At 36.8% G+C, this 20,464-nt stretch overlaps 1 protein-coding gene and 1 non-coding gene across 16 annotated transcripts in view; both read left to right on the forward strand.

The window, feature by feature from the left end:
* ANKRD28 (ankyrin repeat domain 28) overlaps positions 1 to 20,464 on the forward strand; it is a 186,399-nt gene that overhangs the window by 102,522 nt on the left and 63,413 nt on the right. For 10 of the 15 annotated variants that reach the window (XM_049710169.1, XM_033431993.2, XM_033431995.2 and 7 more), the window contains 2 exons: positions 2,311 to 2,389; positions 17,080 to 17,150. In XM_049710169.1, the coding sequence (XP_049566126.1) occupies positions 2,311 to 2,389; positions 17,080 to 17,150 (150 nt within the window). The remainder of the gene's footprint in view (positions 1 to 2,310; positions 2,390 to 17,079; positions 17,151 to 20,464) is intronic. The other 5 variants (XM_049710171.1, XM_049710172.1, XM_049710175.1 and 2 more) reach the window with 1 other exon arrangement.
* Positions 8,971 to 9,105, forward strand: LOC117202201 (small nucleolar RNA SNORA18). The gene has a single exon (XR_004484403.1). It is a non-coding gene; the product is annotated as a small nucleolar RNA SNORA18 (small nucleolar RNA).

Consider the following 20,464-nt stretch of genomic DNA (forward strand, 5'->3'; position numbering starts at 1 on the left):
TAGGTAAAGTTTTTTCTTTTAAAATTAACCAATTTATTCCTTAGTTTTTCCTTTCTCCAAATCAAATTAAAGAAAAAAGAAAGTTCATGAGTCATAAAATAATAGATAAATAGTATTTAAGGCATTGAGTCATAGAATTCCAGACATCTCTCACACATAAATGACTCACTTTCTGTGTGTGCTGTGTATGTGGTTTATACTGTGGAATAGATGCGTTCCTCAATTTGAGTGGGTCTGTTCATATTTAAACAGTAGGGAAGTTTGATGTGTTAGTGATTAACAGTGAAAAGCCTTAAGCCAAGGATCTTTTTATTAAATTGACTAAGTTAGGACTCAGCTTTGAATAAAGCCTGATATTTAGTGGTTCTGTGTTAGCTGTTTCAATGACAGTTTGTTCAGTAATTTCTATGCAAACCATTTGTTTGATGGGGTATGTATTAGAATAAAAAACATGGTCTTGTGGAAATTAGTTGGGGTTCGAGAGACAGGAACTCTTCGCTTATTAAAAACATTAATAACGACTATACCAACTATTTTAAGAACAAAAACAGTATCACAAATATATTAAAATTATATGAAGAAATGTATGTAGAGCCAGTTATAATTGTGTTACACATATCTTTCTAATTCCTTTATATACTACAGCTAAACCTTTTTGGAATTGCCTGTGAATATTTTTAACCCTCTTTTTTTTTTTTTTTTTTTTTTTTGTGGTATGCGGGCCTCTCACTGTTGTGGCCTCTCCCTTTGCGGAGCACAGGCTCCGGACGCGCAGGCTCAGCGGCCATGGCTCACGGGCCCAGCCGTTCCGCGGCATGTGGGATCTTCCTGGACCAGGGCATGAACCGGTGTCCCTTGCATCGGCAGGCAGACTCTCAACCACTGCACCACCAGGGAAGCCCTAACCCCTCTTTTGACTAGCAGTTTTTTTCCTAATTTATTCTCATTGGCCTAACTATCTTTTCTTTGCATAATTGGGGTTTTGATTGCCAAACTGGAAAATTATTATGACGTGAAAATTTTCATTTTTTTAAATCTTGAAAGTTATAATGTTATCTTAATACAAGAGACCCCAAAACACAATACCTATTTAAATAAGAATTTTATTTCTCTTAATAGTCTAGAAGTTAGTGGTCCAGCTCTTTGTTGGTGGGGCAGCTGTGCTCTACAAGATGATTCAGTACGTTTTGCTTAACAGACTTGTAGGATATTGGCCTGCCTCTGCATGGTCAAAGCCGATACAGTTGCACATGTGCCTTCTAGCCTGAGGGAAGTGGGAAAGTTTTAGTCTAGCTCTGGATTGGTGTCTTTTAGGTTGAAGATGACCTGAAAGTTGTGCCTTTACTTCCACTCACGTACCATTGGTCCACACTAAGTAACAAAACTTCAAGGCATGCTAGGAGTCTATCCTCTTGCTGGTGGGTAAATAACCAGGTAAAACTTTATTCCTATGGACAAAGGGGAAAACGGATAATGGAAAACAACTAATAATCTGGCTCAAAAGCCAGTATCTAAAAAATTGGATGTAAATTTCAAACTGAATATTTCTAAATGAATAGCTTTCTCAGATACAGCCAAGTCAGCAACACTGTTGTAACTTTAGATGAAGTGTAATGTGAATTGAATCCCTGAATGTGACATTACTGTAAGATCTTGCTTCTCAAACTGGAGGACATTGTTGTTTGAGGGGGGAAGTACACACAGCCATGCACTTAGATGTAGCTTCTCTTCCTGGAGGAAGATTTAGAAGACTATGCATAGGATAGGAATATATTTTAGAGCTAAAAACGAAATTGGCAGGACCTTTAAGAAAAAGCTTAGGATTATTTTAAGGGATAATTTCAGATCCCCAGAGATATTTTCTATTTTTGCCACTATAGTCCTGTGAAAACATTTTGATAAGCAAACTTTTTTGTTTGTTAGGGTTTGTTTTATTTAGTTAGATCAACAATTCTAAACTATGTAAAATTGTGGAAATATATTGGGGGGGTGGGCAAGTAGTATGAAGTAAAGGAAATTTTCTTGTGTATACAAGCAGCATAGGCATCTTTATTCAAAGAAAGTCTTAAGTTATTTCTTTGTCATCTTAGATTTTTCTTTTATTCTTTGCTGCATTTTATACAATTCTTTTAAGGCCAAAATATATTTTTTAGGCTCTTCTTCTCCTTGCAGAGAAATAATGGGACTTGCAGACTACACTAGAGTTGTGGGAGTAGTAAGCTGTAGTTAATAATGGCTTTTCTTCATTTAAAGTATATTAAAATTAACTTTATATTAAAACTTATGTTCCATCTTTCCTTCTTATCACAGGACAATGAAAAGAGAACTCCACTGCATGCTGCTGCCTATCTTGGAGATGCAGAAATCATTGAATTGCTTATTTTATCTGGTATGGTAAGCTCTGTGTAAGAGCACATCATGCACATTTTGGTCATATTTAATATTTATTAAACCTCATTGACTATTTCTTCATATTTGTTAAACAACCTGAAACTTATTTGTTCATTCTAGAAGTAATGATCTCATATCATGTCCCAGGTACTGTTTTAGTGCTTAGAGTACATTGGAAAACAAGTCACTGCCTTGCGGAGCATATACTCTAAAGAAAAACAGGCTACAAATACAAGTAAATTTTACAGTATGTTAGAAGGAGATAAGTGCTATGGAAAAATGAAAAAGTAGATCAGAATACAGTCAGCCCTCTGTTTTCAGGGGTTCTGAATCCATGGATTCAAACAGCCACAGATCAAAAATATTTGGAAAAAATTCCAGAATGTTCCAGAAGGCAGAATTTGAATTTACCATGCACTGGCAACTATTTACATAGCATTTAAATTGTATTAGGTATTATAAGTAATCTAGAGATAATTTAAAGTATACAGAAGAATATGCATAGGTTATATGCAAATACTATGCCATTTTATATAAGAGCTTTGAGCATCTGTAGATTCTGATATCCACAGTGGGTCCTGGAACCAATCCCTTGCAAATGCTGAGGGACAGCTGTAATGGAGTGGGATGAGAATTATATTAGTTGGGTATTATATGGAGTAGTCATACAAGGCCTCATTGACCTCAGAGTTGCTGGGAGATGATAATAGTTCTCCAACGAGGAGGTGATAGTAGCTTGGAGCTAGTACAGCATTGGAGGGGATTAAGAAAGATGTGATTGTAGATATATTTTGAAAATGATGCCAGCAAGATTTATGTCTTTAAATAGCTTGTGTCTAATTCTTTTTGAGGGCCTGTAAAATATATTTTAGGAAATTGTACTTTATTTTTAAATTTCTTCTAACCTGTTCAAGACCTTACAATATGAAATAATGGTAAAACTGTGTCCTATAGAATAGCACCTGTGGTGGTCAGACTTCTTGCAGTCCTAAAACAGGCAATCAAAGGGAGCTTAGAAATATTTTTGTTGTATCCAGATGATCGTAAGTGATATTTATTGAAAAAGGATGCCTATGTTTGAATTGTGCTTATGTTGCCAGATTGCACAGATATATGCATAATGCAATTGGAGAGATAGTATCATTCCTTTGATATTTGGGAGAAGGAGCACTGAGAGAAATTTTGAGTGAAAATCCTCTTAAATAGTAGCCTGAATAGAATTTTGCCATTATAAATTAATAAAGTTTTTTAAATGTGGTTTTTATAACAAATTGCATGATCTTATAGAATTACAGTCACTTATGGACCAAGCTAATATTCTTATATTAGTTTCTTTATGAATAACTTTATCACTGACATACTTCCTTGAAGATGTCTGTTCCTCTATGGATGCTAGCTCACTAGTTTTCAGCTGAAATTTACTAGAGGTAAGAACTGAGGAGGTTCAAGAGAAAAATAATGCTTCCTCTTAATTGAGGCATATTCTGCTTTAATAATATATCCAGGACCAGATGGCTTCACAGGTGAATTCTATCAAACATTTAAAGAAGAGTTAATACCTATCTTTCTCAAACTGTTCCAAAATTTGAAGAGGAAGGAATGCTTCCAACCTCATTTGAGGTCAGCATTACCCTGATACCAAAATCAGAAAAAGACACTACAATAAAAGGAAGTTACACCCCAATTTCCCAGATGAACATAGATGCAAAAATCTTTAATAAAATATTAATAAACTAAATTCAACAATACGTTAAAAGGATCATACCTCATGATCAAGTGGAATTTATTACAGGGATGCAAGGATGGTTCAGCTTCCACAAATCAATCAATGTGATACACGCCTTAACAAAATGAGGCTAAAAATCATATGATCATCTCAATAGATGTAGAAAGAGCATTTGACAAAATTCAACACCTACTCATGGTAAAAACTCTGAACAAAGTAAGTATAGAGGGACTAAACCTCAACATAATAAAGTCCATATATGGCAAGCCCACAGCAAACATACTTAAAGCTGAAAAGCTGAAACCTTTTCCTCTGAAATCAGGGGCATGGTGAGAATACCCAGTCTGATCACTTTTTCAGCAGTCCTAGAAGTCCTAGCCATAGCAGTTAGGCAAGAAAAATAAATTAAAAGTGTTCAGATTGGAAAGGAAGAAGTAAACTGTCTCTTTTTGCAGGTGACTTATTACATATAGAAAACTATAAAGACTCCATCAAAAAACTATTAGAAATGATAAACAATTTTAGTAAAGTTGCAGGATCCAAAATCAATATACAAAAATCTGTGTGCTTGTATATACTAATAACTATCAGAAAGAGAAATTAATAAAATAGTTCCATTTATGATTGCATCAAAAAGAGTAAAATACCTAGGAATAAATTTAACCAAGGAAGTGAAAGAGCTGTACACTGAAAACTATAAGACATTGATGAAAGAAATTGAGGAAGGCACAAAGAAATGGAAAGATATTCCGTGCTTGTGGATTGGAAGAATTAATATTGTTAAAATGTCCATACTACCCAAAGCAACCTACAGGTTCAGTGCAATCCCTGTCAAAATTCCAGTGGCATTTTTCACAGAAGTAGAATAAAACAATCGTAAAATATGTATGGAACCACAAAGACCCAAGTAGCCAAAGCATTCTTGAGAAAGAACATTAAAACTGGAGCTTCCTGATTTTTAAACTGTATCACAGAGCTGTAATAATCAAAACAGTATAGTATTGGCATAAAAACAGACACAGAGATCAGTGGAACAAAAGAGAGCCCCAAAATAAACTTGTGCATGTTGTGATCGATTAAGGCAAAGGAGCTAAGAATAGACAATGGGGAAAGGACCATCTCTTCAATAAATGGTGGTGGGAAAACTGGGCAACTATCTTACACCATACACAAAAATCAACTCAAAATGGGTTAAAGACTTGAACATAAGACCCCAAATCATAAAACTCATAGAAGAAAACATACAAGGTAAGGTCCTTGGACTCAGTCTTGGCGATGATATTTTAGATTTGACACTAAAAACAAAGAAAACAAAATCAGATATAACAAGTGGGACTATATCAAACAACAAAGCTTCTTTCTGCATAGCAAAGGAAACCAACAAAATGAAAAGGCAACCTACAGAATAGGAGAAAGTAATGTGCAAATTATATATCTAATAAGGGATTGATATCCAAAATATATAAAGAACTCATATAACTCAGCAAAAAACAGACAAACCAATCTGGTTAAAAGTCAGCCAGAGGGACTGAATACACATTTTTCCAAAGAAGACAGAGATATGGCCAAAGGTACATGAAAAAGTGCTCAACATCACTAATCATCAGGGAAGTGCAAAGCAAAACCACAATGAGATACCACCTCATACTTGTTAGAATGGCTATCATTAAAAAAAAGAAACAAGCATTAACAAGTATTAGTAGGGATGTAGAGAAAAGGAAAACCCCTGTTGGTGGGAATATAAATTGGTATAGCCACCGCGGAAAACAGTATGGAGGTTCCTCAAAAAATTAAAAATAGAACTGCCATATATGATCCAGCAAACCCACTTCTGTGTGTATATCCAAAGGAAACAAAATTACCATCTCAAAGAGATACAGGCATGTTCATTGCAGCATTATTCACAATAGCCAAGACATGGAAACAACCTAAATGTATGTCAATGGATGAATAAAGATGATGTGGTAAATGCATACATTGAAATATTATTTGGCTGTAAAAAAAGAAGCAAATCCTGCCATTTGCAGCAATATGGATGGACCTTGAGGGCATTATGCTAAATGAAATAAGTCAGAGAAAGACAAATAATTCATAATCTCACTTACATGTGGAATCTACAAAAACCAAATTGATAGAAACAGAGAATAGATTGGTTGTTGCCAGAGGTAGACAAGTGGGGGGTGGAGGAAATGAGTAAAGGTGGTCAAATGGTACAAACTTCTAGTTATAAGATAGTTCTGGGGATGCAAGCTTAAAAGTCTCATCACAAGAAAAAAATTTTAACTATGTGAGGTGATGGATGTTAACTTATTGTAGTAATCATTTCTATATTATATGTCATATCATTTTGTTCTACATCTTAAACTATGTTATATGTTAATTATATAATAAAACTGGGGGGAAAATAATTATTACCCAGAACAGTAGTCTTCAAACAGTATATGTACACTCTTGAGGTTCTGTAGTAGTGTTTCACGGGTTCTGCTTAAATTTGGTTTGAATGCCATGGTTGTTGAGGCCCAAGTTATACACTAATTTACATACCCCGATTTCAAAATAGCCTTATAATTGTATTGAATGAATTTTTAATAAGTTATACATTAGAATTGAAACTAAGTGTTTTACCTGATAATTCCCTAAAGAAGAGAATTAAATACATGAACGGGAAAGTAGACAACAACATTAGGCTAATTTGTTTGTAATTAGTAATGAAAATTGTTACTGAAAAGTTTAGGGTAGACTGTTCTTACCCTTCATGTTAGTTACCAATGACATGTTACAATAGTAATTAGGTTAACTTTAGTGTAATCTTAAGAAAATTAAGCAATGTGAAATAATAATCTCCATTTAGCTCTTGCATTATACAAAAGTCATGGTATGCTCCAATAAGAACACACAATAAAGTAAATTACTATAATTTCATATTATAAAAACTACTTTGGTATCCATGGCAAGGAATAAATAGTTCCTAAAATATTTCTCTAAAACGAAAAGTGAAGAATATAAAGAAATTGATCGTTCCTTAGAGCCGTGTACTTCGATGATCATGGATGTTTATGTTTCAGGTTTTGGTGGTTTTCTGATTTACTGTGGTGAGAAGTTAGGAAGTAACGTTTTGTAATTTGTTTCACTCTTGTGTTTCCATTGTCAAGAATTACGACGTTACAGTTTAATTTGTAATCATAATTCCCGCTGTTTTATCACACACACTCTGTCCTTATTCATAGCTTCTCTATTCCCAGGTTTTAAAATTTTGATGTCTCTTGGTTAAATAGACCTCATCATCAAGTAGTTTTTGTTTTTATATTTTCTGTAAGAGCTCATGGATATTGTATTCTGTGGTATCTTATTTATTTTGGACCATTTCTTTTTTTTTATTTAGTTGAAGGGTAGATAAGCTAGTTATAAAATTCTCAATTTATGCTTTTTCCTTTCAATATTGTAGATGTTACTCCACTGTCTTCTAGCGAGTGAAAGTCTTGAATTGAGCTCCTCTCTGCTTACATTCCATCCCCCCATTACACTTTCCACCACCATAGTCCATTCTCTTCTGCCTGGATGCCTGTAGGATTCAATTCTTTATCCCTGAAATTCATGCTAACTTTCCTAGGCTAAATCTCTTGATTCTTTTTGCTAGGGCATTATGTGAATGTACACTTTTAGTTTTGAAATTCGGATTTTTATTTCATTTATATCTTTCATTGCATCTTTACATGTTTTATTTCCGTGTGTTTTTCTGTCAGTAAATTTTTGTGCAGTGTGTTTTGCTACTAAAATGGATATCCTTCATCTGTCTTTATCAGCTATTTTCTGATTGTAATTTTGTCTTTAAATTTAGTTTTAAGTTATTTCCTTTTACCTATCCTTCATTCATTCAACAAATACTTAATGAGCCTGGCTGCGTAGCAGGTACCATTCTAGGTGCTGTGGTAGAGCAGTGAATAAAATAAATGAAGTCCCAGCCTTTATGGAGTTTATGTTTTAATGGGGGAGATAGTAGCAAGTTAATATATAGTTTGTCATGTGTTGATAATTGCTATGGAAAAATTAAAGGAATGGTATGTTGGGTGGGGATCAGTTGCTATTTTGTGTTGGGTTATCAGGAAAGGATTCAGTGACATTCGAGGAGATAAGCAAATATGGAAGCGAGCCTTGCATATGGTGCAGATGTTTACTGGAAATTAAGAGATTAGCAAGAACAAACACCGTGAGGTGTAGCATGTTTGGAGGCAAGTGAAAAAAGCAGTAGGAGGTAAAGCAGAGGTTGGGGGTGTTCCAGGTAAATACTTGCTTTGGCCCTTAAAGTGATGTGGAAAACCAATGGGGAGTTTTAGGTGGAGGGACAGAGGCTGACCTAGTTTTTTAAAGATTCACTCTGGCTGTGGCTTCAGATTCTTGACTGTGTTGTAAGACATGTCTGCTCTGCTTTTTGTTGTTTCTAGGCTTTTATCTTTGATTGCTTTATTTTCCTTTTCTCTTTCCTGATCTGCCAGCTCTCATCTCTTTGCATTGTTTTACCTCTTTCTTGGAGCTTTTCTTTGAGGTCTCTGTTCAGAACTTAATTTCTCTGAAGTTGTGTATAAAGAGTAGTTCACAAATTCTTCCTCTCCTTTCCTGGGATAATTTCTTTCAAATATATTTACCTATTAACTGTATTCTGCTCAGTTTACTCTGCTTTTGTATATTTTTGCTCTAGTCCTGTGCTGAATCCTTTAAGGTTTTTTGTTTTTTTTTTTTTTTTTTTTGGCCACACCATGCAGCTTGTGGGATCTTAGTTCCCCTACCAGGGATTGAACCCGGGCTGTTAGCAGTGAAAGCGTGGAGTCCTAACCACTGGACTGCCATTATATGTCATTGAGGAATATGCTTTTTCCAGAACATCTGTTTGGAGTAGGGAGGGGCAAAAAACGCCTCATAGATTAACTGTGTGGTTTCCTTTACTCATAGAACTACCTGTTAGATCTGTGAGAAAGAACTACAAGACAGAGCTGCCAAGTAAACTATGAAAAACCTGACAAACTTTTTATCTTAAGTATTGGCATATCCCAATGATCTGTACTGTTCTAAGGTGCGATGGCTTAGGAGTGAATATGATTTGAACCTAATACATTTTTAGAGGGTGTCAAATTCAGAACCAGGCAGATCCATCGCCTGACCCTAAACACGGTCCTAAAGTAAATCGCTTGAGGAAATTGGATCCCAAAGATTACAGGTGGGGAATTTTGAAGTGTGTCCATATTTCATTGGAGATCAAAGAAGCCTAAATAAAAGAATTGTGGGCTGACTCACATGATAGCTTCTTTTTGAAAAGGCTGTTTTATCTTGAAGATTATGAGTTTGGAGGAACTAAGGTGATTGGCAGTGGAAAGAATCAGAACATTCGAAATTCCTTAAAAATTTATTGATTTAAATAACTTTGTGTTACACATAATTAAAAAAAAAACCTTTAAAAAATAAATAATGAAGATTCTTGCTTGATCTCTCCTGTAGCACAGCCTTACCTTGTTCTTCTGTGTTATAAAGGGAGAGTCTCCTGTGGATGACCTCTAGATCATCTAAAAGGGTGTTAGATAGGGATTCTAGGACACAAACAGTGGAGAGAAGGGGGCAAAAGGACATTCACACAAACACGCTCTTTTAGTCGAATTGGTAGCCTTCCTGAAGAAACTTCACTTGATGTCCATGATGCATTTTTAAGATTCATGGATGAGGGGTATAACTTTTGACATGTTATATGTAATCAAACAAGTGAATCCTTCCGTAGAATCTATATAGTAACACTAGAGTCTAGTAGAATTACTCTTACAATTATTATTGAATGGAGCAAAGTAATTGGAAGCAGTGAGTGCTTACTATATCTCAAGTACTGTGTTAAATTTAGCTTTTTCATTTATGACCTCATCTTATCCTCAACTCTGAAGGTATTATTATAGATAAAGGAAGCGAAAGCATTTAGAGATGTGATAACTGGCTGAAAGTTATACTGCTAATAAAAGCTAGAGCCAGCATAGTAAGTCAGACCCAGGCTATCTGACTGTGGAGTTCAGGCTATCTGACTCTTAACTCTGCTGCAGTCTGAACTGTGCTCCCCTCTACACTCTACCCACCCCCATCTACTTAGCATTTAGTAAAATTTGTATAGAAAATAACTTTTGTTGAAGAACTTCTGTTTTAAGGACTAAATTTACTGGCTGCCTAAATATAGATATTTTTATGGGAGCTATTCGTGTAATGCTTATATTTTTCAAACATAGGTTTACCAGTACCTCAGGCTGTTTATAGCATGTGTTAGGTGGTTAAATAATGTGTTGTATTAATCATTTAATTGGCCTTTTATAGAAAATAAAGTTCTTAATAAGGAAATATGTATACTGTGTTTCTGGTAATAAGAATTAGACCTAAAGTGTGTGACGTTTGAAAGACTGCAGTGTTGGTATATAAGTTTACTAGGGCTGCCATCACAAATTACTACAAGATGAGTGGCTTAAACAACAAAATTTATTTTCTCACAGTTCTGGAAGCTGGAAGTACAAGATCAAGGTGTTGGCAGAGTCAGTTTCTTCTGAAAGCTGTGAGAGAAGGATCTGTTCTAGGACTTTCTCCTTGGCTTGTAGATGACCGCCTTCTTGTGTCTTCCATCGGTACATGTCTATGTCCAAATTTCTAATGCTTATAAGGATCCAGTCATATTGCATTAGGGCCCATGCTAAAAAAAAAACACCTCATTTTAACTTAATTACCTCTGTGAAGACCCTGAGGTGCTCGGGTTAGGACTTCAGCATATGAATTTGGTGGTGGGGACACAGTTCAACCGACAATATCTATATATCCATAACACCCTCTTAAATGATACAGTGCACTAGCTTGGTGGTGGGGGGGTGGTCTAGCATCACAGGTGGAAAAGTGGAAATGTACTTGCTTTTTGCTCCTTCTTCTCCCAACCTGAAAACGGAATCTGAAGCTTTTGCCACTGATTTTGGTAGACAGCCAAAGGAAAGCATTATTTCCAGTTTGGGAAGAGTGCTAAAAGTACTTGGCTCCTGGCCCAGCTCACTGTATAGGGACTATCTCCTCTGTGGCTTAGGAGCAGAGAAAAAGACTATGCTCTGCAAACAGAAGTTTTAGAAAATTATTAGTGGGACTATAATTATTACAAACAAATAGGAAAATAGAAATAATTTTAATAGCATTAAATCTCAGGTGCTTCGCCTAGATCAGAGGCTGATAGACTTTTTATGTGAAGGGTCATACAGACACACTGGCAACTACTCATCTCTACTCCTGTGATGCGAAAGCTACTTATTTAACACGTAAGTGAATAGGTGTAGCTATGTTGCAGTAAAACTTTATTTAAAAATAGGTGGCTGGCAGTCTGTGGGCTGTAATTTGAAGATCCCTGGCATTGATTATAAAGATATTATCTTACCTATTTAATGTTAAAGTCAGGCAAGGTATTTAATAAGCATGAAATAACTTATTCTCAGTATTTCAAAATAGGGTAGAATATTATCACTGGAAATGGATCGTAGAGATCATTTACCACAGCTCTTATTTTACTGATAACTGAGGTTCAAAAATCAAAGAATTGGCAGATCTTGGTGAGTGATCAGATTAGGGAGAAAGCAGGTGAATTAGTCTTCTTGCGGAATGAGACCTAGAGTCACATGGGACACTTGTGATTTGGTGCCTGACTTTGTAGAGCTCAGAAACAGGTGCTCCCTGTGTTCTTTTAACCTGGGGCCTAGCCTCCCTTGAGAGAGAGACAGACAGAGACGCGCATGGGCATGCACACACAAGGATTATTATTACCAAAATGAAGGCGTAGGCATATGAGGAGCAGTCCCAGGTCACACAGCCTGCTGGTTACAGAGCCATTATTAGATCACAGGTCTTACTCCTGGGCTCCATCCGCTGACCCCTGACTGCCTCCTCATATGTTCAGACCTCTCTTCAGCTACATTGCTGGCAAGAGCCCAGGCTAGACTGATAAAAGTGAACCAGATTTTTTTATTTTTTAAAATTACTTTCGTTTTATCTCTAAATGTAGTAGACATGTATCTAATTTTGGAAGAAATTTTACCTTAAATATGTTTTTTCTTTTAAAAAGCTATTGTTTCAGAATATATTTTATATGTGTGAATTAGTAAATGAAAAGATTGGGTGAAAGGAAGAAGGTTATCTGGATTTTTCTGTATAATCTAACTGTGGTATCAAATGGATACAACCAAGCTGTTTGGATGACCCTGCAGTTGATTTTTGCTTGCTTGTTTTCTTTTTGCTTTTAACGTATTGGAAATCTGATCACATCTCTGTTCTGGAAAGGTGAATCCAAATTCAGATATTTGATGAGACGTAGGTTCTGGCTGCTTGTTCTTCTTCAGGGAAAGCTCAGTTGATGTACATTTGATAGATTTGTGGGTGAAAGGGAGTCTAGTAAAGACAGTCTTTGATTTATACAGTGGGGCATAACAACCTTGGGTTTTTCTAGATACGCTGCTAGCACTCAGGAGGCTTTCTTTGGGTGTCAGTTTGCAGTGGTCATCAGTGACATCATCTGCAAATTGCTGTCTTGTCTGCAGCTTCCACAGCAGTGCTTCTCCTACCACAGGGTCTCCCGGTAGCCTGACTGCAGCAATTGAGATGGCGCTGCTATTTTATGTTCTTTCCTGTTTTAATGATTAGGAAATAGTAAAGAAATTAATCTTTTCTTGAGAGAAACTTAAGTCTTGTGACTTAAGATCATCCTTTGGAATCACAAATATTATACTCTGCCAGGTAGAGAGCCTGTGATGATGCTACTGGAGCTGTTACATTTGGTTTTATTTCTCTCTAGGAAGACTATTTTGTGTTTTCAGTGGATAGGATTTCTTTCTTTTCCTGCCCTCCCTCCCTCCCTCTTCGTTCTCTCCCTCCCCATCTTCCCCTTTCCCACTCTCTCCCCTTCCCCCTAGGTCTGTTCCCCTCCCCCTCTTCCTCCTCTCTGTCTCCCTCCATCCCCCGCCTCTCTCTCCCTCTCCCCTCCCCATCTCCTTCTCTCTCTCCCTCCCCTCTCCTTCTCTTTTTCCTGTCTTCATCTTCTTTGTGGCTAGTTTTCAGCTGTTGGATTAGTTACTTTACTCTGGAAATGTCTTTTCCATTACTGGAATTACTTTGTAGTGTGTATATGAATATGTAGCTAATTTTGGAGCTCTGTGTGGAACAGAAGTCTGGTTACCTTCAGAGAGCTCACATGAGATGAGCTCTGGTAGCCTGGACGTCTGATGTGCACTGCCATGTTTATTGTTCTTAAGCCATTTTTCATTGTGCAGCCAACTGCTGCTCTTATAATGGACCTTGCTATGCCATGTTCGTCTGTTAATATATAAGGCACATACTAATTTACCCATGTGGGCAGGGGAGATATTTGTTGTATTGTGTCCTTAGAGATAGCTCAACCATTACTCACATACTTGACCTTTAATTTCCAAGGAATTAAAATATCTGATTAGTGTTACTAGAAGATGACTTAACACAAGTGTCTTCTGAGATAGGATATGATTAGATGTCTAAAATTCCATTGTGCTGATCTTCCTGCAGTTAAGTATCTTTAGAATCTTTAAAAAAGAGCAAGCCAAATTTTTTATCAAGTTGTCTACTAGTTGCAAGTGGCAGCATGATGTGTCCTCATTAAGCCACTAGTGGATTATTTGTTATAGTCACTCATGTTTTTGATAAAATTAACTTTGAATTTTTTATTAAAAGAGAAAGAAAGACGATTTAATTAATTAGTTAATTATTGTAACTTAAAATGGAAGAATGAAGCAAGCAGGTTTTTTACTTTGGGCTGCCAAATGCACCATAAATATTAGATTTTCTTCCTTCAGTTGTATATCTGATAACCCATTTCCAAAAGAAAGACAGACTATCTTCACCCTCTTCCTGCTTTCCAATTTTTTCTTTGCACTTGAAGCCAAATTCTTGGAGTGTTTTTTCATGACCACTCCTTTCATTTCATTTCCTCTTCAGTACATTTCACTTTTTGAACATGTAGTATTTCAGTTTCATTTCCGAATTAAAATATACACACCTTTAAAGGTATACAGCTTACAGCGCAGTTGCCTTTCTACCCTAGTTCCCCATCACATCATCCAATTCTTATTGCCCCCCACCACCAATGCAAACACATAGGCAACCGCTGTTCTTAATGTCTTAGCTTTCCTCCAGGGTTTCCTTTTGCAAATGTAAATATAGATACTTAACTCTTCCTTTTTCTATGTAAAAGTAAAGAATATTATTCATACAGCTCTCACTTATTGCTGTTTTTACATTTTTTTTTTTTTTTGCGGCACGCGGGCCTCTCACTGTTGTGGCCTCTCCTGTTGCGGGGCACAGGCTTCCGCCGCGCAGGCTCAGTGGCCATGGCTCACAGGCCTAGCCGCTCCACGGCATGTGGGATCTTTCCTGGACCAGGGACACAAACCCGTGTCCCCTGCAACTGCAGGTGGACTCTCAACCACTGCGCCACCAAGGAAACCCTATTTTTACTTTTTATTTCTCAGATCTTTATCAGCACGTAGAGATCATCCTCATTTTTTGTGACAGCCACATTCTATTTCCTTGTTGGTTAATGCCTTGAATCAGACTTCTGACCCTTCCCATTTGTTGGAGGCCCATTTTCAGGCCTCATTCTTCTCTACTTCTGTCTTTCCGGGGTACTTGTGTCTTTTGAGTGTCTGTGTCACTACCCTTCTGGCCTTAATGCCAGGACCTGCCCCCCTACTGTGCACATAAATACAAAATCATAGAAAGACGTACAGGAATTATAGAGAACCACTGAAGTTCCAAGTGATAAATGGGGAGAAGGAAGGAGCCTCTTCACTGTCTCTAGGGCTCCAACTTTCTGACCCGTGAACATTTCAAGTGTTTGTGCTCTTACCCAAAACAAATGCTGACTTTATTGTGGTCAGAAAAGCTTCTTTTCACCATTTCGGTCTCCACAGAACCTGGCCAGTAGTTGTTCATATGTTTATTACATTAATATACCACTGTCTCTGGCTGGGTTGTTGTTGTTTTTTTAATTGGCTGTGTTGGGTCTTCATTGCTGCACGTGGGCTTTCGCTAGTTGTGACGAGTGGGGCTACTCTTTGTTGTGGTGTGCAGGCTTCCCATTGTGGTGGCTTCTCTTGTTGCGGAGCATGGGCTCTAGGCACGCGGGCTCAGTAGTTGTGGCTTGTGGGCTCCAGAGCGCAGGCTCAGTAGTTGTGGCGCATGGGCTTAGTTGCTCTGCGGCATGTGGCATCTTCCCAGACCAGGGCTCGAACCCGTGTCCCCTGCATTGGCAGGCGGATTCTTAACCACTCTGCCACCAGGGAAGTCCCTCTGGCTGGTTCTTTATCTTGCTGACTCCCTTTCTTTCTCCCACAGCTTTAAGCAATCTTGAAAGCTCTCCTGCTGGTTCATGATTCACTGGCCCTGCCCACACAGAGTTCAGCTTCAACTGCTGCACTTGTGGATGATTTCCTACACCTGCCTTTCATTCATTTTCTCTCACATTCAGACTTAAAAAATCTACCTCTAATGTATCCGTGCTACATGTACTAGGTACATTGGTTTGTATGTTAATCTTTTTTGTTGGTTTTTTGTTTGTTTGTATTTTGACTGTGCCGTGCTGCATGTGAGATTTCAGTTCCCTGACCAGGGATTGAACCCATGCCCCCTGCGTTGGAAGCTCGGAGTGCTAACCACTGGACCACCAGGGAACTCCCCTGTTAATTTTTGTAACAAGGTATTAGGGGATCTGGTTTATAGATGAAGAAATGTAGGTTCAGAGGGATCATATAGCTAGTTAGGGACCTATAGCTAGAGGTTATTCGGGCTGTAACTTGGAGTCACTGCACTTGATTATTACGTAGAACCTCACACTCAAAACAATGTAAACATTAGGATGTCTGAGTTCTATCCTTGGTTCTGCTATAGTTGACTCTGGCGGTGAGCTGCTTGCTTGTACCAGCATTTCATCATCTAGAAAGTATGGAGGTTGGACTAGGTTCCTAAAGCCTCTTCTCACTTAGCTAGTTATTATTCTAGATGTAAATCTAGGATTGCTCATAGTGCAGGACCTGTTGCAAGTTCCTCTAGTCCTGAGAGTCAAGGTGGTTTCTCTCTACGTAGAGTGATCCCACGGTGTGCTGCTTCTGTTTGGTGGGGATTTAAGCACCAAATCAGTGGATTTTACATAGGTGATAGATTTTTTTCCCCCTCAAATTACATAATACACTTATTGTCTTACTAAATTGTATTTCCATTCTATTAAGGAAAATTTGTGTCCATTGACTTAATGATTTTTAAACAAAAAATACATAGTTGATTTGTTTTAATTATTACTACTTTAGAACTTTAGGTATAACATGGAAAGACATGTGCATTGGTTCATTTCCTTTCTCAGTATTTTCCCCTAAGTTTATAGCCATTGTATCCATTTATAAAATAACTTTATAGTACTAAAGCATTTTTAATCAATACTGGAGAACTATTTTGATATTACTGTATTGCATTATAACATGATACATTCATTAGTAAAGAATTATAATGAAGACTTTGTAATGGTCTACGTTTTATGTCTTAGTATTCTTATTCATGTATTTAAGTATTTGAGGTTTTTAACACAAATTCTACATTGGGGTCTGATTTTCATTTTGGATGTGCTCTGTATAAAGGTGGCTTTTCTAGACTATATATAAAATGATGTTTCTTTGATTTTTAATAAAAAGAGCTAGTACCTTACTGGATAATTATATCAATTAAAAAGGATAGTTTTGTTTTGTAATTTAAGGGTGATTTATTAGCAGAAAGTATAAAAATGAAGTACTACATTTTCAGTTGTTATTTATCCAATTTGGACTATATATAACTAGTATTTCAGGATATTTACTTAAAATATTTTATGTAAAATATTTCAATTTATTTTTTTCTTCTTGTTGCAGGAGCTAGAGTTAATGCCAAAGACAACAAATGGTTGACACCTTTACACAGAGCAGTTGCATCTTGTAGTGAGGTATGAAATTTCTCTTAGTAAATATTTTGTATATAAAATCATTAAGTAGGCCTGCCTATGAGTCCATATTCAAATTCTGTATTTTCAAAAAAGGAAAAAGCAACTGAAAATACCTAGACTGGTCACTTTACTTTGGAATTTCTTCAAACCAAGTTAATTGTTCCATTTTCCTTTTGTGACTAAGGCCTCTTGGAGAGTCTGAAGTGGCAGAGAATAGAAAACCCTGCTTCTGTACTTCTTACAAGAGAGCAGGTGTTTTTCTATCTTACAAATTCCTCCTCAAGGCTTTTCTCTGCTGACTGGTTCACAGTAGCCTAATAGACATGTTGCAGAGGTTCTGCTGGTTGTGGTCAAGAAATAATCTCAGCAGTGTGTAATGACTAAATGAAATATTGTTTAGGTAAACACTGAAATTAGTTTCAGAAACATTACTTGATCTCACATGTTGCCAGTTCTAAATACAATCTTAAAATATGTTAGGTGTCTTATGAGGAAGAACAATTCCTTTTTATTTATAATCCTGTGTATTGTTTGACCTTCAAGATAACTGACATTTTGGGAGAAAGTTCATTTTTATATTTGTCATATCTTCTAGTCCTCATAACATCCTTGTAGGATAGATATTTTAAGGAACTGTGTAGTTAATAATTTGCCAGAACCACTCAGCTGTTGAGTAGCAGAGATGACACAAATACCTGGACCCTCTTTTTTTCTGTCATTTTACTGCCTTTCTAAAATGGATTGGGTACTTTTTACAGATGCATTGTGCCCAAAGCACCCCTTTTACCTATCTTACGATAGTTGAAAACATTTTTTAAATAAAAGGTGGGACTGTATAAATTAATGTTTTCTTCAGTTATTCAAATTGTGGGAGACGAGGGAGGGTGGCTACTGCTGCTTCTCCCCATCATGGGGCCAGATAGTTCTGGAGAGAGAAGGGGAACACATGCCTTGGGAGGATGTTTCCCCAGGAGAAACTGGGGGTGCTCCTTTCTGTTCATTCTTCTTTGTATTCCTCATTTCGAAGTACACCTTGAACCCCAAATGAGAGTTGGGTGAGTGAAGAGGAGTGGAGGAGAAGGTGGCTGGAAGGGAGGGACTGTAAATGCTGCGGTGTGACAGAGGCGGTCTGTTGACCATAAGCCTCTGGATCGGGAGAGGACGGTGGTCCTTGGTGGCTACAGCTAGTGAACTGTGGGACTTGGATCAGGAGACACTGGCTTCAGATATCACCTGCCACTTTCTAGCTGTGTGATCTTGGGCAAATCTGGGAATTCTGAAAACTAAGACCTATTAACCAAAATACTTTGAACTCTGAAATTCATGGTAATGTTTTTAAGTTAGTGGTTAGCCCTCTTGCAGTGAAGTTTCTTTAAATAAAGGCGGTTAAGGAAGATAAACATTGCCATCATGGCAACCTATTGATAAATTAGTCATACTTACCTATTTTTTGGTATGACTCTTGGAAATATGACTATTAAATTTAGTGGAGTTTTGTCAAATTAAATCATCAGAAAGAACACTTTGTATATTTGTAGAGATTATAAAACAGGCCAAAGATTCTTTAAAAAAATAATTAATGTTAAAGGCAGATTGCAGGTTCTACCCAGAGACCTAACTGCTGATTTTTTAAAACTCTGTACGTGGCTTGAACTTAAGGGCAAGCTGTAGGTTAGAAAGCAACAGATCCTAATAAGTTTAAGTTTAAGCTTTTCAACCTAAAAAAGGTTTAGGCTTTTCATCCTAAAAACTACTAGGCTATGTAGTATTACTACTATTCTGCAGGATTATGGGAAACAGCTGTAAAATGTAACCATTCCATAAAAATATAACTTCTGTAAACCCTGAGCCCTAAGGATTATTTTTCTTTTAAAAGGAAAATGCCATGATTAGGAAAACTGCTAGGAAACCTAGTCAAGATTATCAGTTTCACTGGTGTTCTTTTAATTATTCTTGTCATATCCTAAGAGCAAAAGAAAGCTATACTTACATTACTTACTTCATTTAATAGAAAACATAACCGCAAAGGGGTATATAAAAAGGCAAAATTTTAGGTAGCTTTTGGTTTATGTTTTTGAGAGAAGTAAGCTCTACAGAAGATGATTGACTATTTTCTCACTTCTCCCAAGGACAGAGATGACTAGCATCGCTGAAGATGCATAGTAAGGAAGTTAACTCCTCACAGACAGTGGATGTCTTAAGGCTTAATTCCCTCACTGAACTTGGGTTTAGAAAGACTGCTTCGGGTTAACTATACCAAGTTCCCCAGCTCTCCTTCCGTGACATGGTTTCCATGCACCCGGTCATATTGTCTGGCTGCCGCATCTTTTCTCCACCACTGGTTTGTGACTGTCAATCTTGAAGTGTAGCATACAATCTAGCTCTCCATAAATGCTGAGTATTCTTCTGAATAAATCAGTTTCTGAATATTAGGGCTTTGTGAGTGTGAGTGTGTGTGTGTGTGTGTGTGTGTGTGTGTGTGTGTTATTTATTTATTTATCTATCTGTCTATCCATCCACATAACACTGGATCCTCTGAAGGATATGCATTTATTTCTTTAACCTAACTCCAGGAATTAACATTTTAGTTCTATCAAGATAACTGAGTTTAAAATATATTATCATGTGAGGTATTAGTGGTTCACCCAAACATTATGTTTATTTGGAATGCGGTAGCCCTTCTTTTCCCTGTGCCTGACCCTAAGCTATGAATAAATAAATACTCTTTGGATATAATTAGTTAACCTTTTGTTATCACCCCACCCCCATATTTCTTAATCTTATTTAAATCAGTGTCATAGGGTATTACTTGTTTGTTTGAAGTCAAGGCACACCTGCAGCATTTCTTACACATGCATACCCTCTAATAATGGAAAAATCGGGATCAAGGTTACTATGGTAATTCTGTCATTAGTAAAACTATATCCTTGGTTATCTCTACATTTTTTTTCTAAATGCTTGTAATGTGTTGCTAATAAAATCTAGAATTTTACTAGGGTAAGACATCAGGCTCATTGGTTTGTAATTTCCAGAAATTTACCTTTTAAAATTTTTGTTTTTGTTTTTGTTTTTGAATCTCCTGTCTTTAGAGAGTTCTTTAGTTTTCTCTAAATTTTCAAAGATCACTGCTATTGTGATATGGCACTGACGTATATTATTCTGAGTAGTAAATGATGGATGTATTAGTCAGCTCAGCTGCCATAACAAAATACCATAGACTGGGTGGCTTAAACAACAGAAATGTTTTTTCTCACAGACTGGAGGCTAGAAGTCTCAGATGAAGGTCCAGCAGGGTCAGTTTCTGATGAGGACTC

The sequence above is a fragment of the Orcinus orca genome, chromosome 5 (assembly GCF_937001465.1).
Source record: "Orcinus orca chromosome 5, mOrcOrc1.1, whole genome shotgun sequence".
NCBI lineage: Eukaryota > Metazoa > Chordata > Mammalia > Artiodactyla > Delphinidae > Orcinus > Orcinus orca.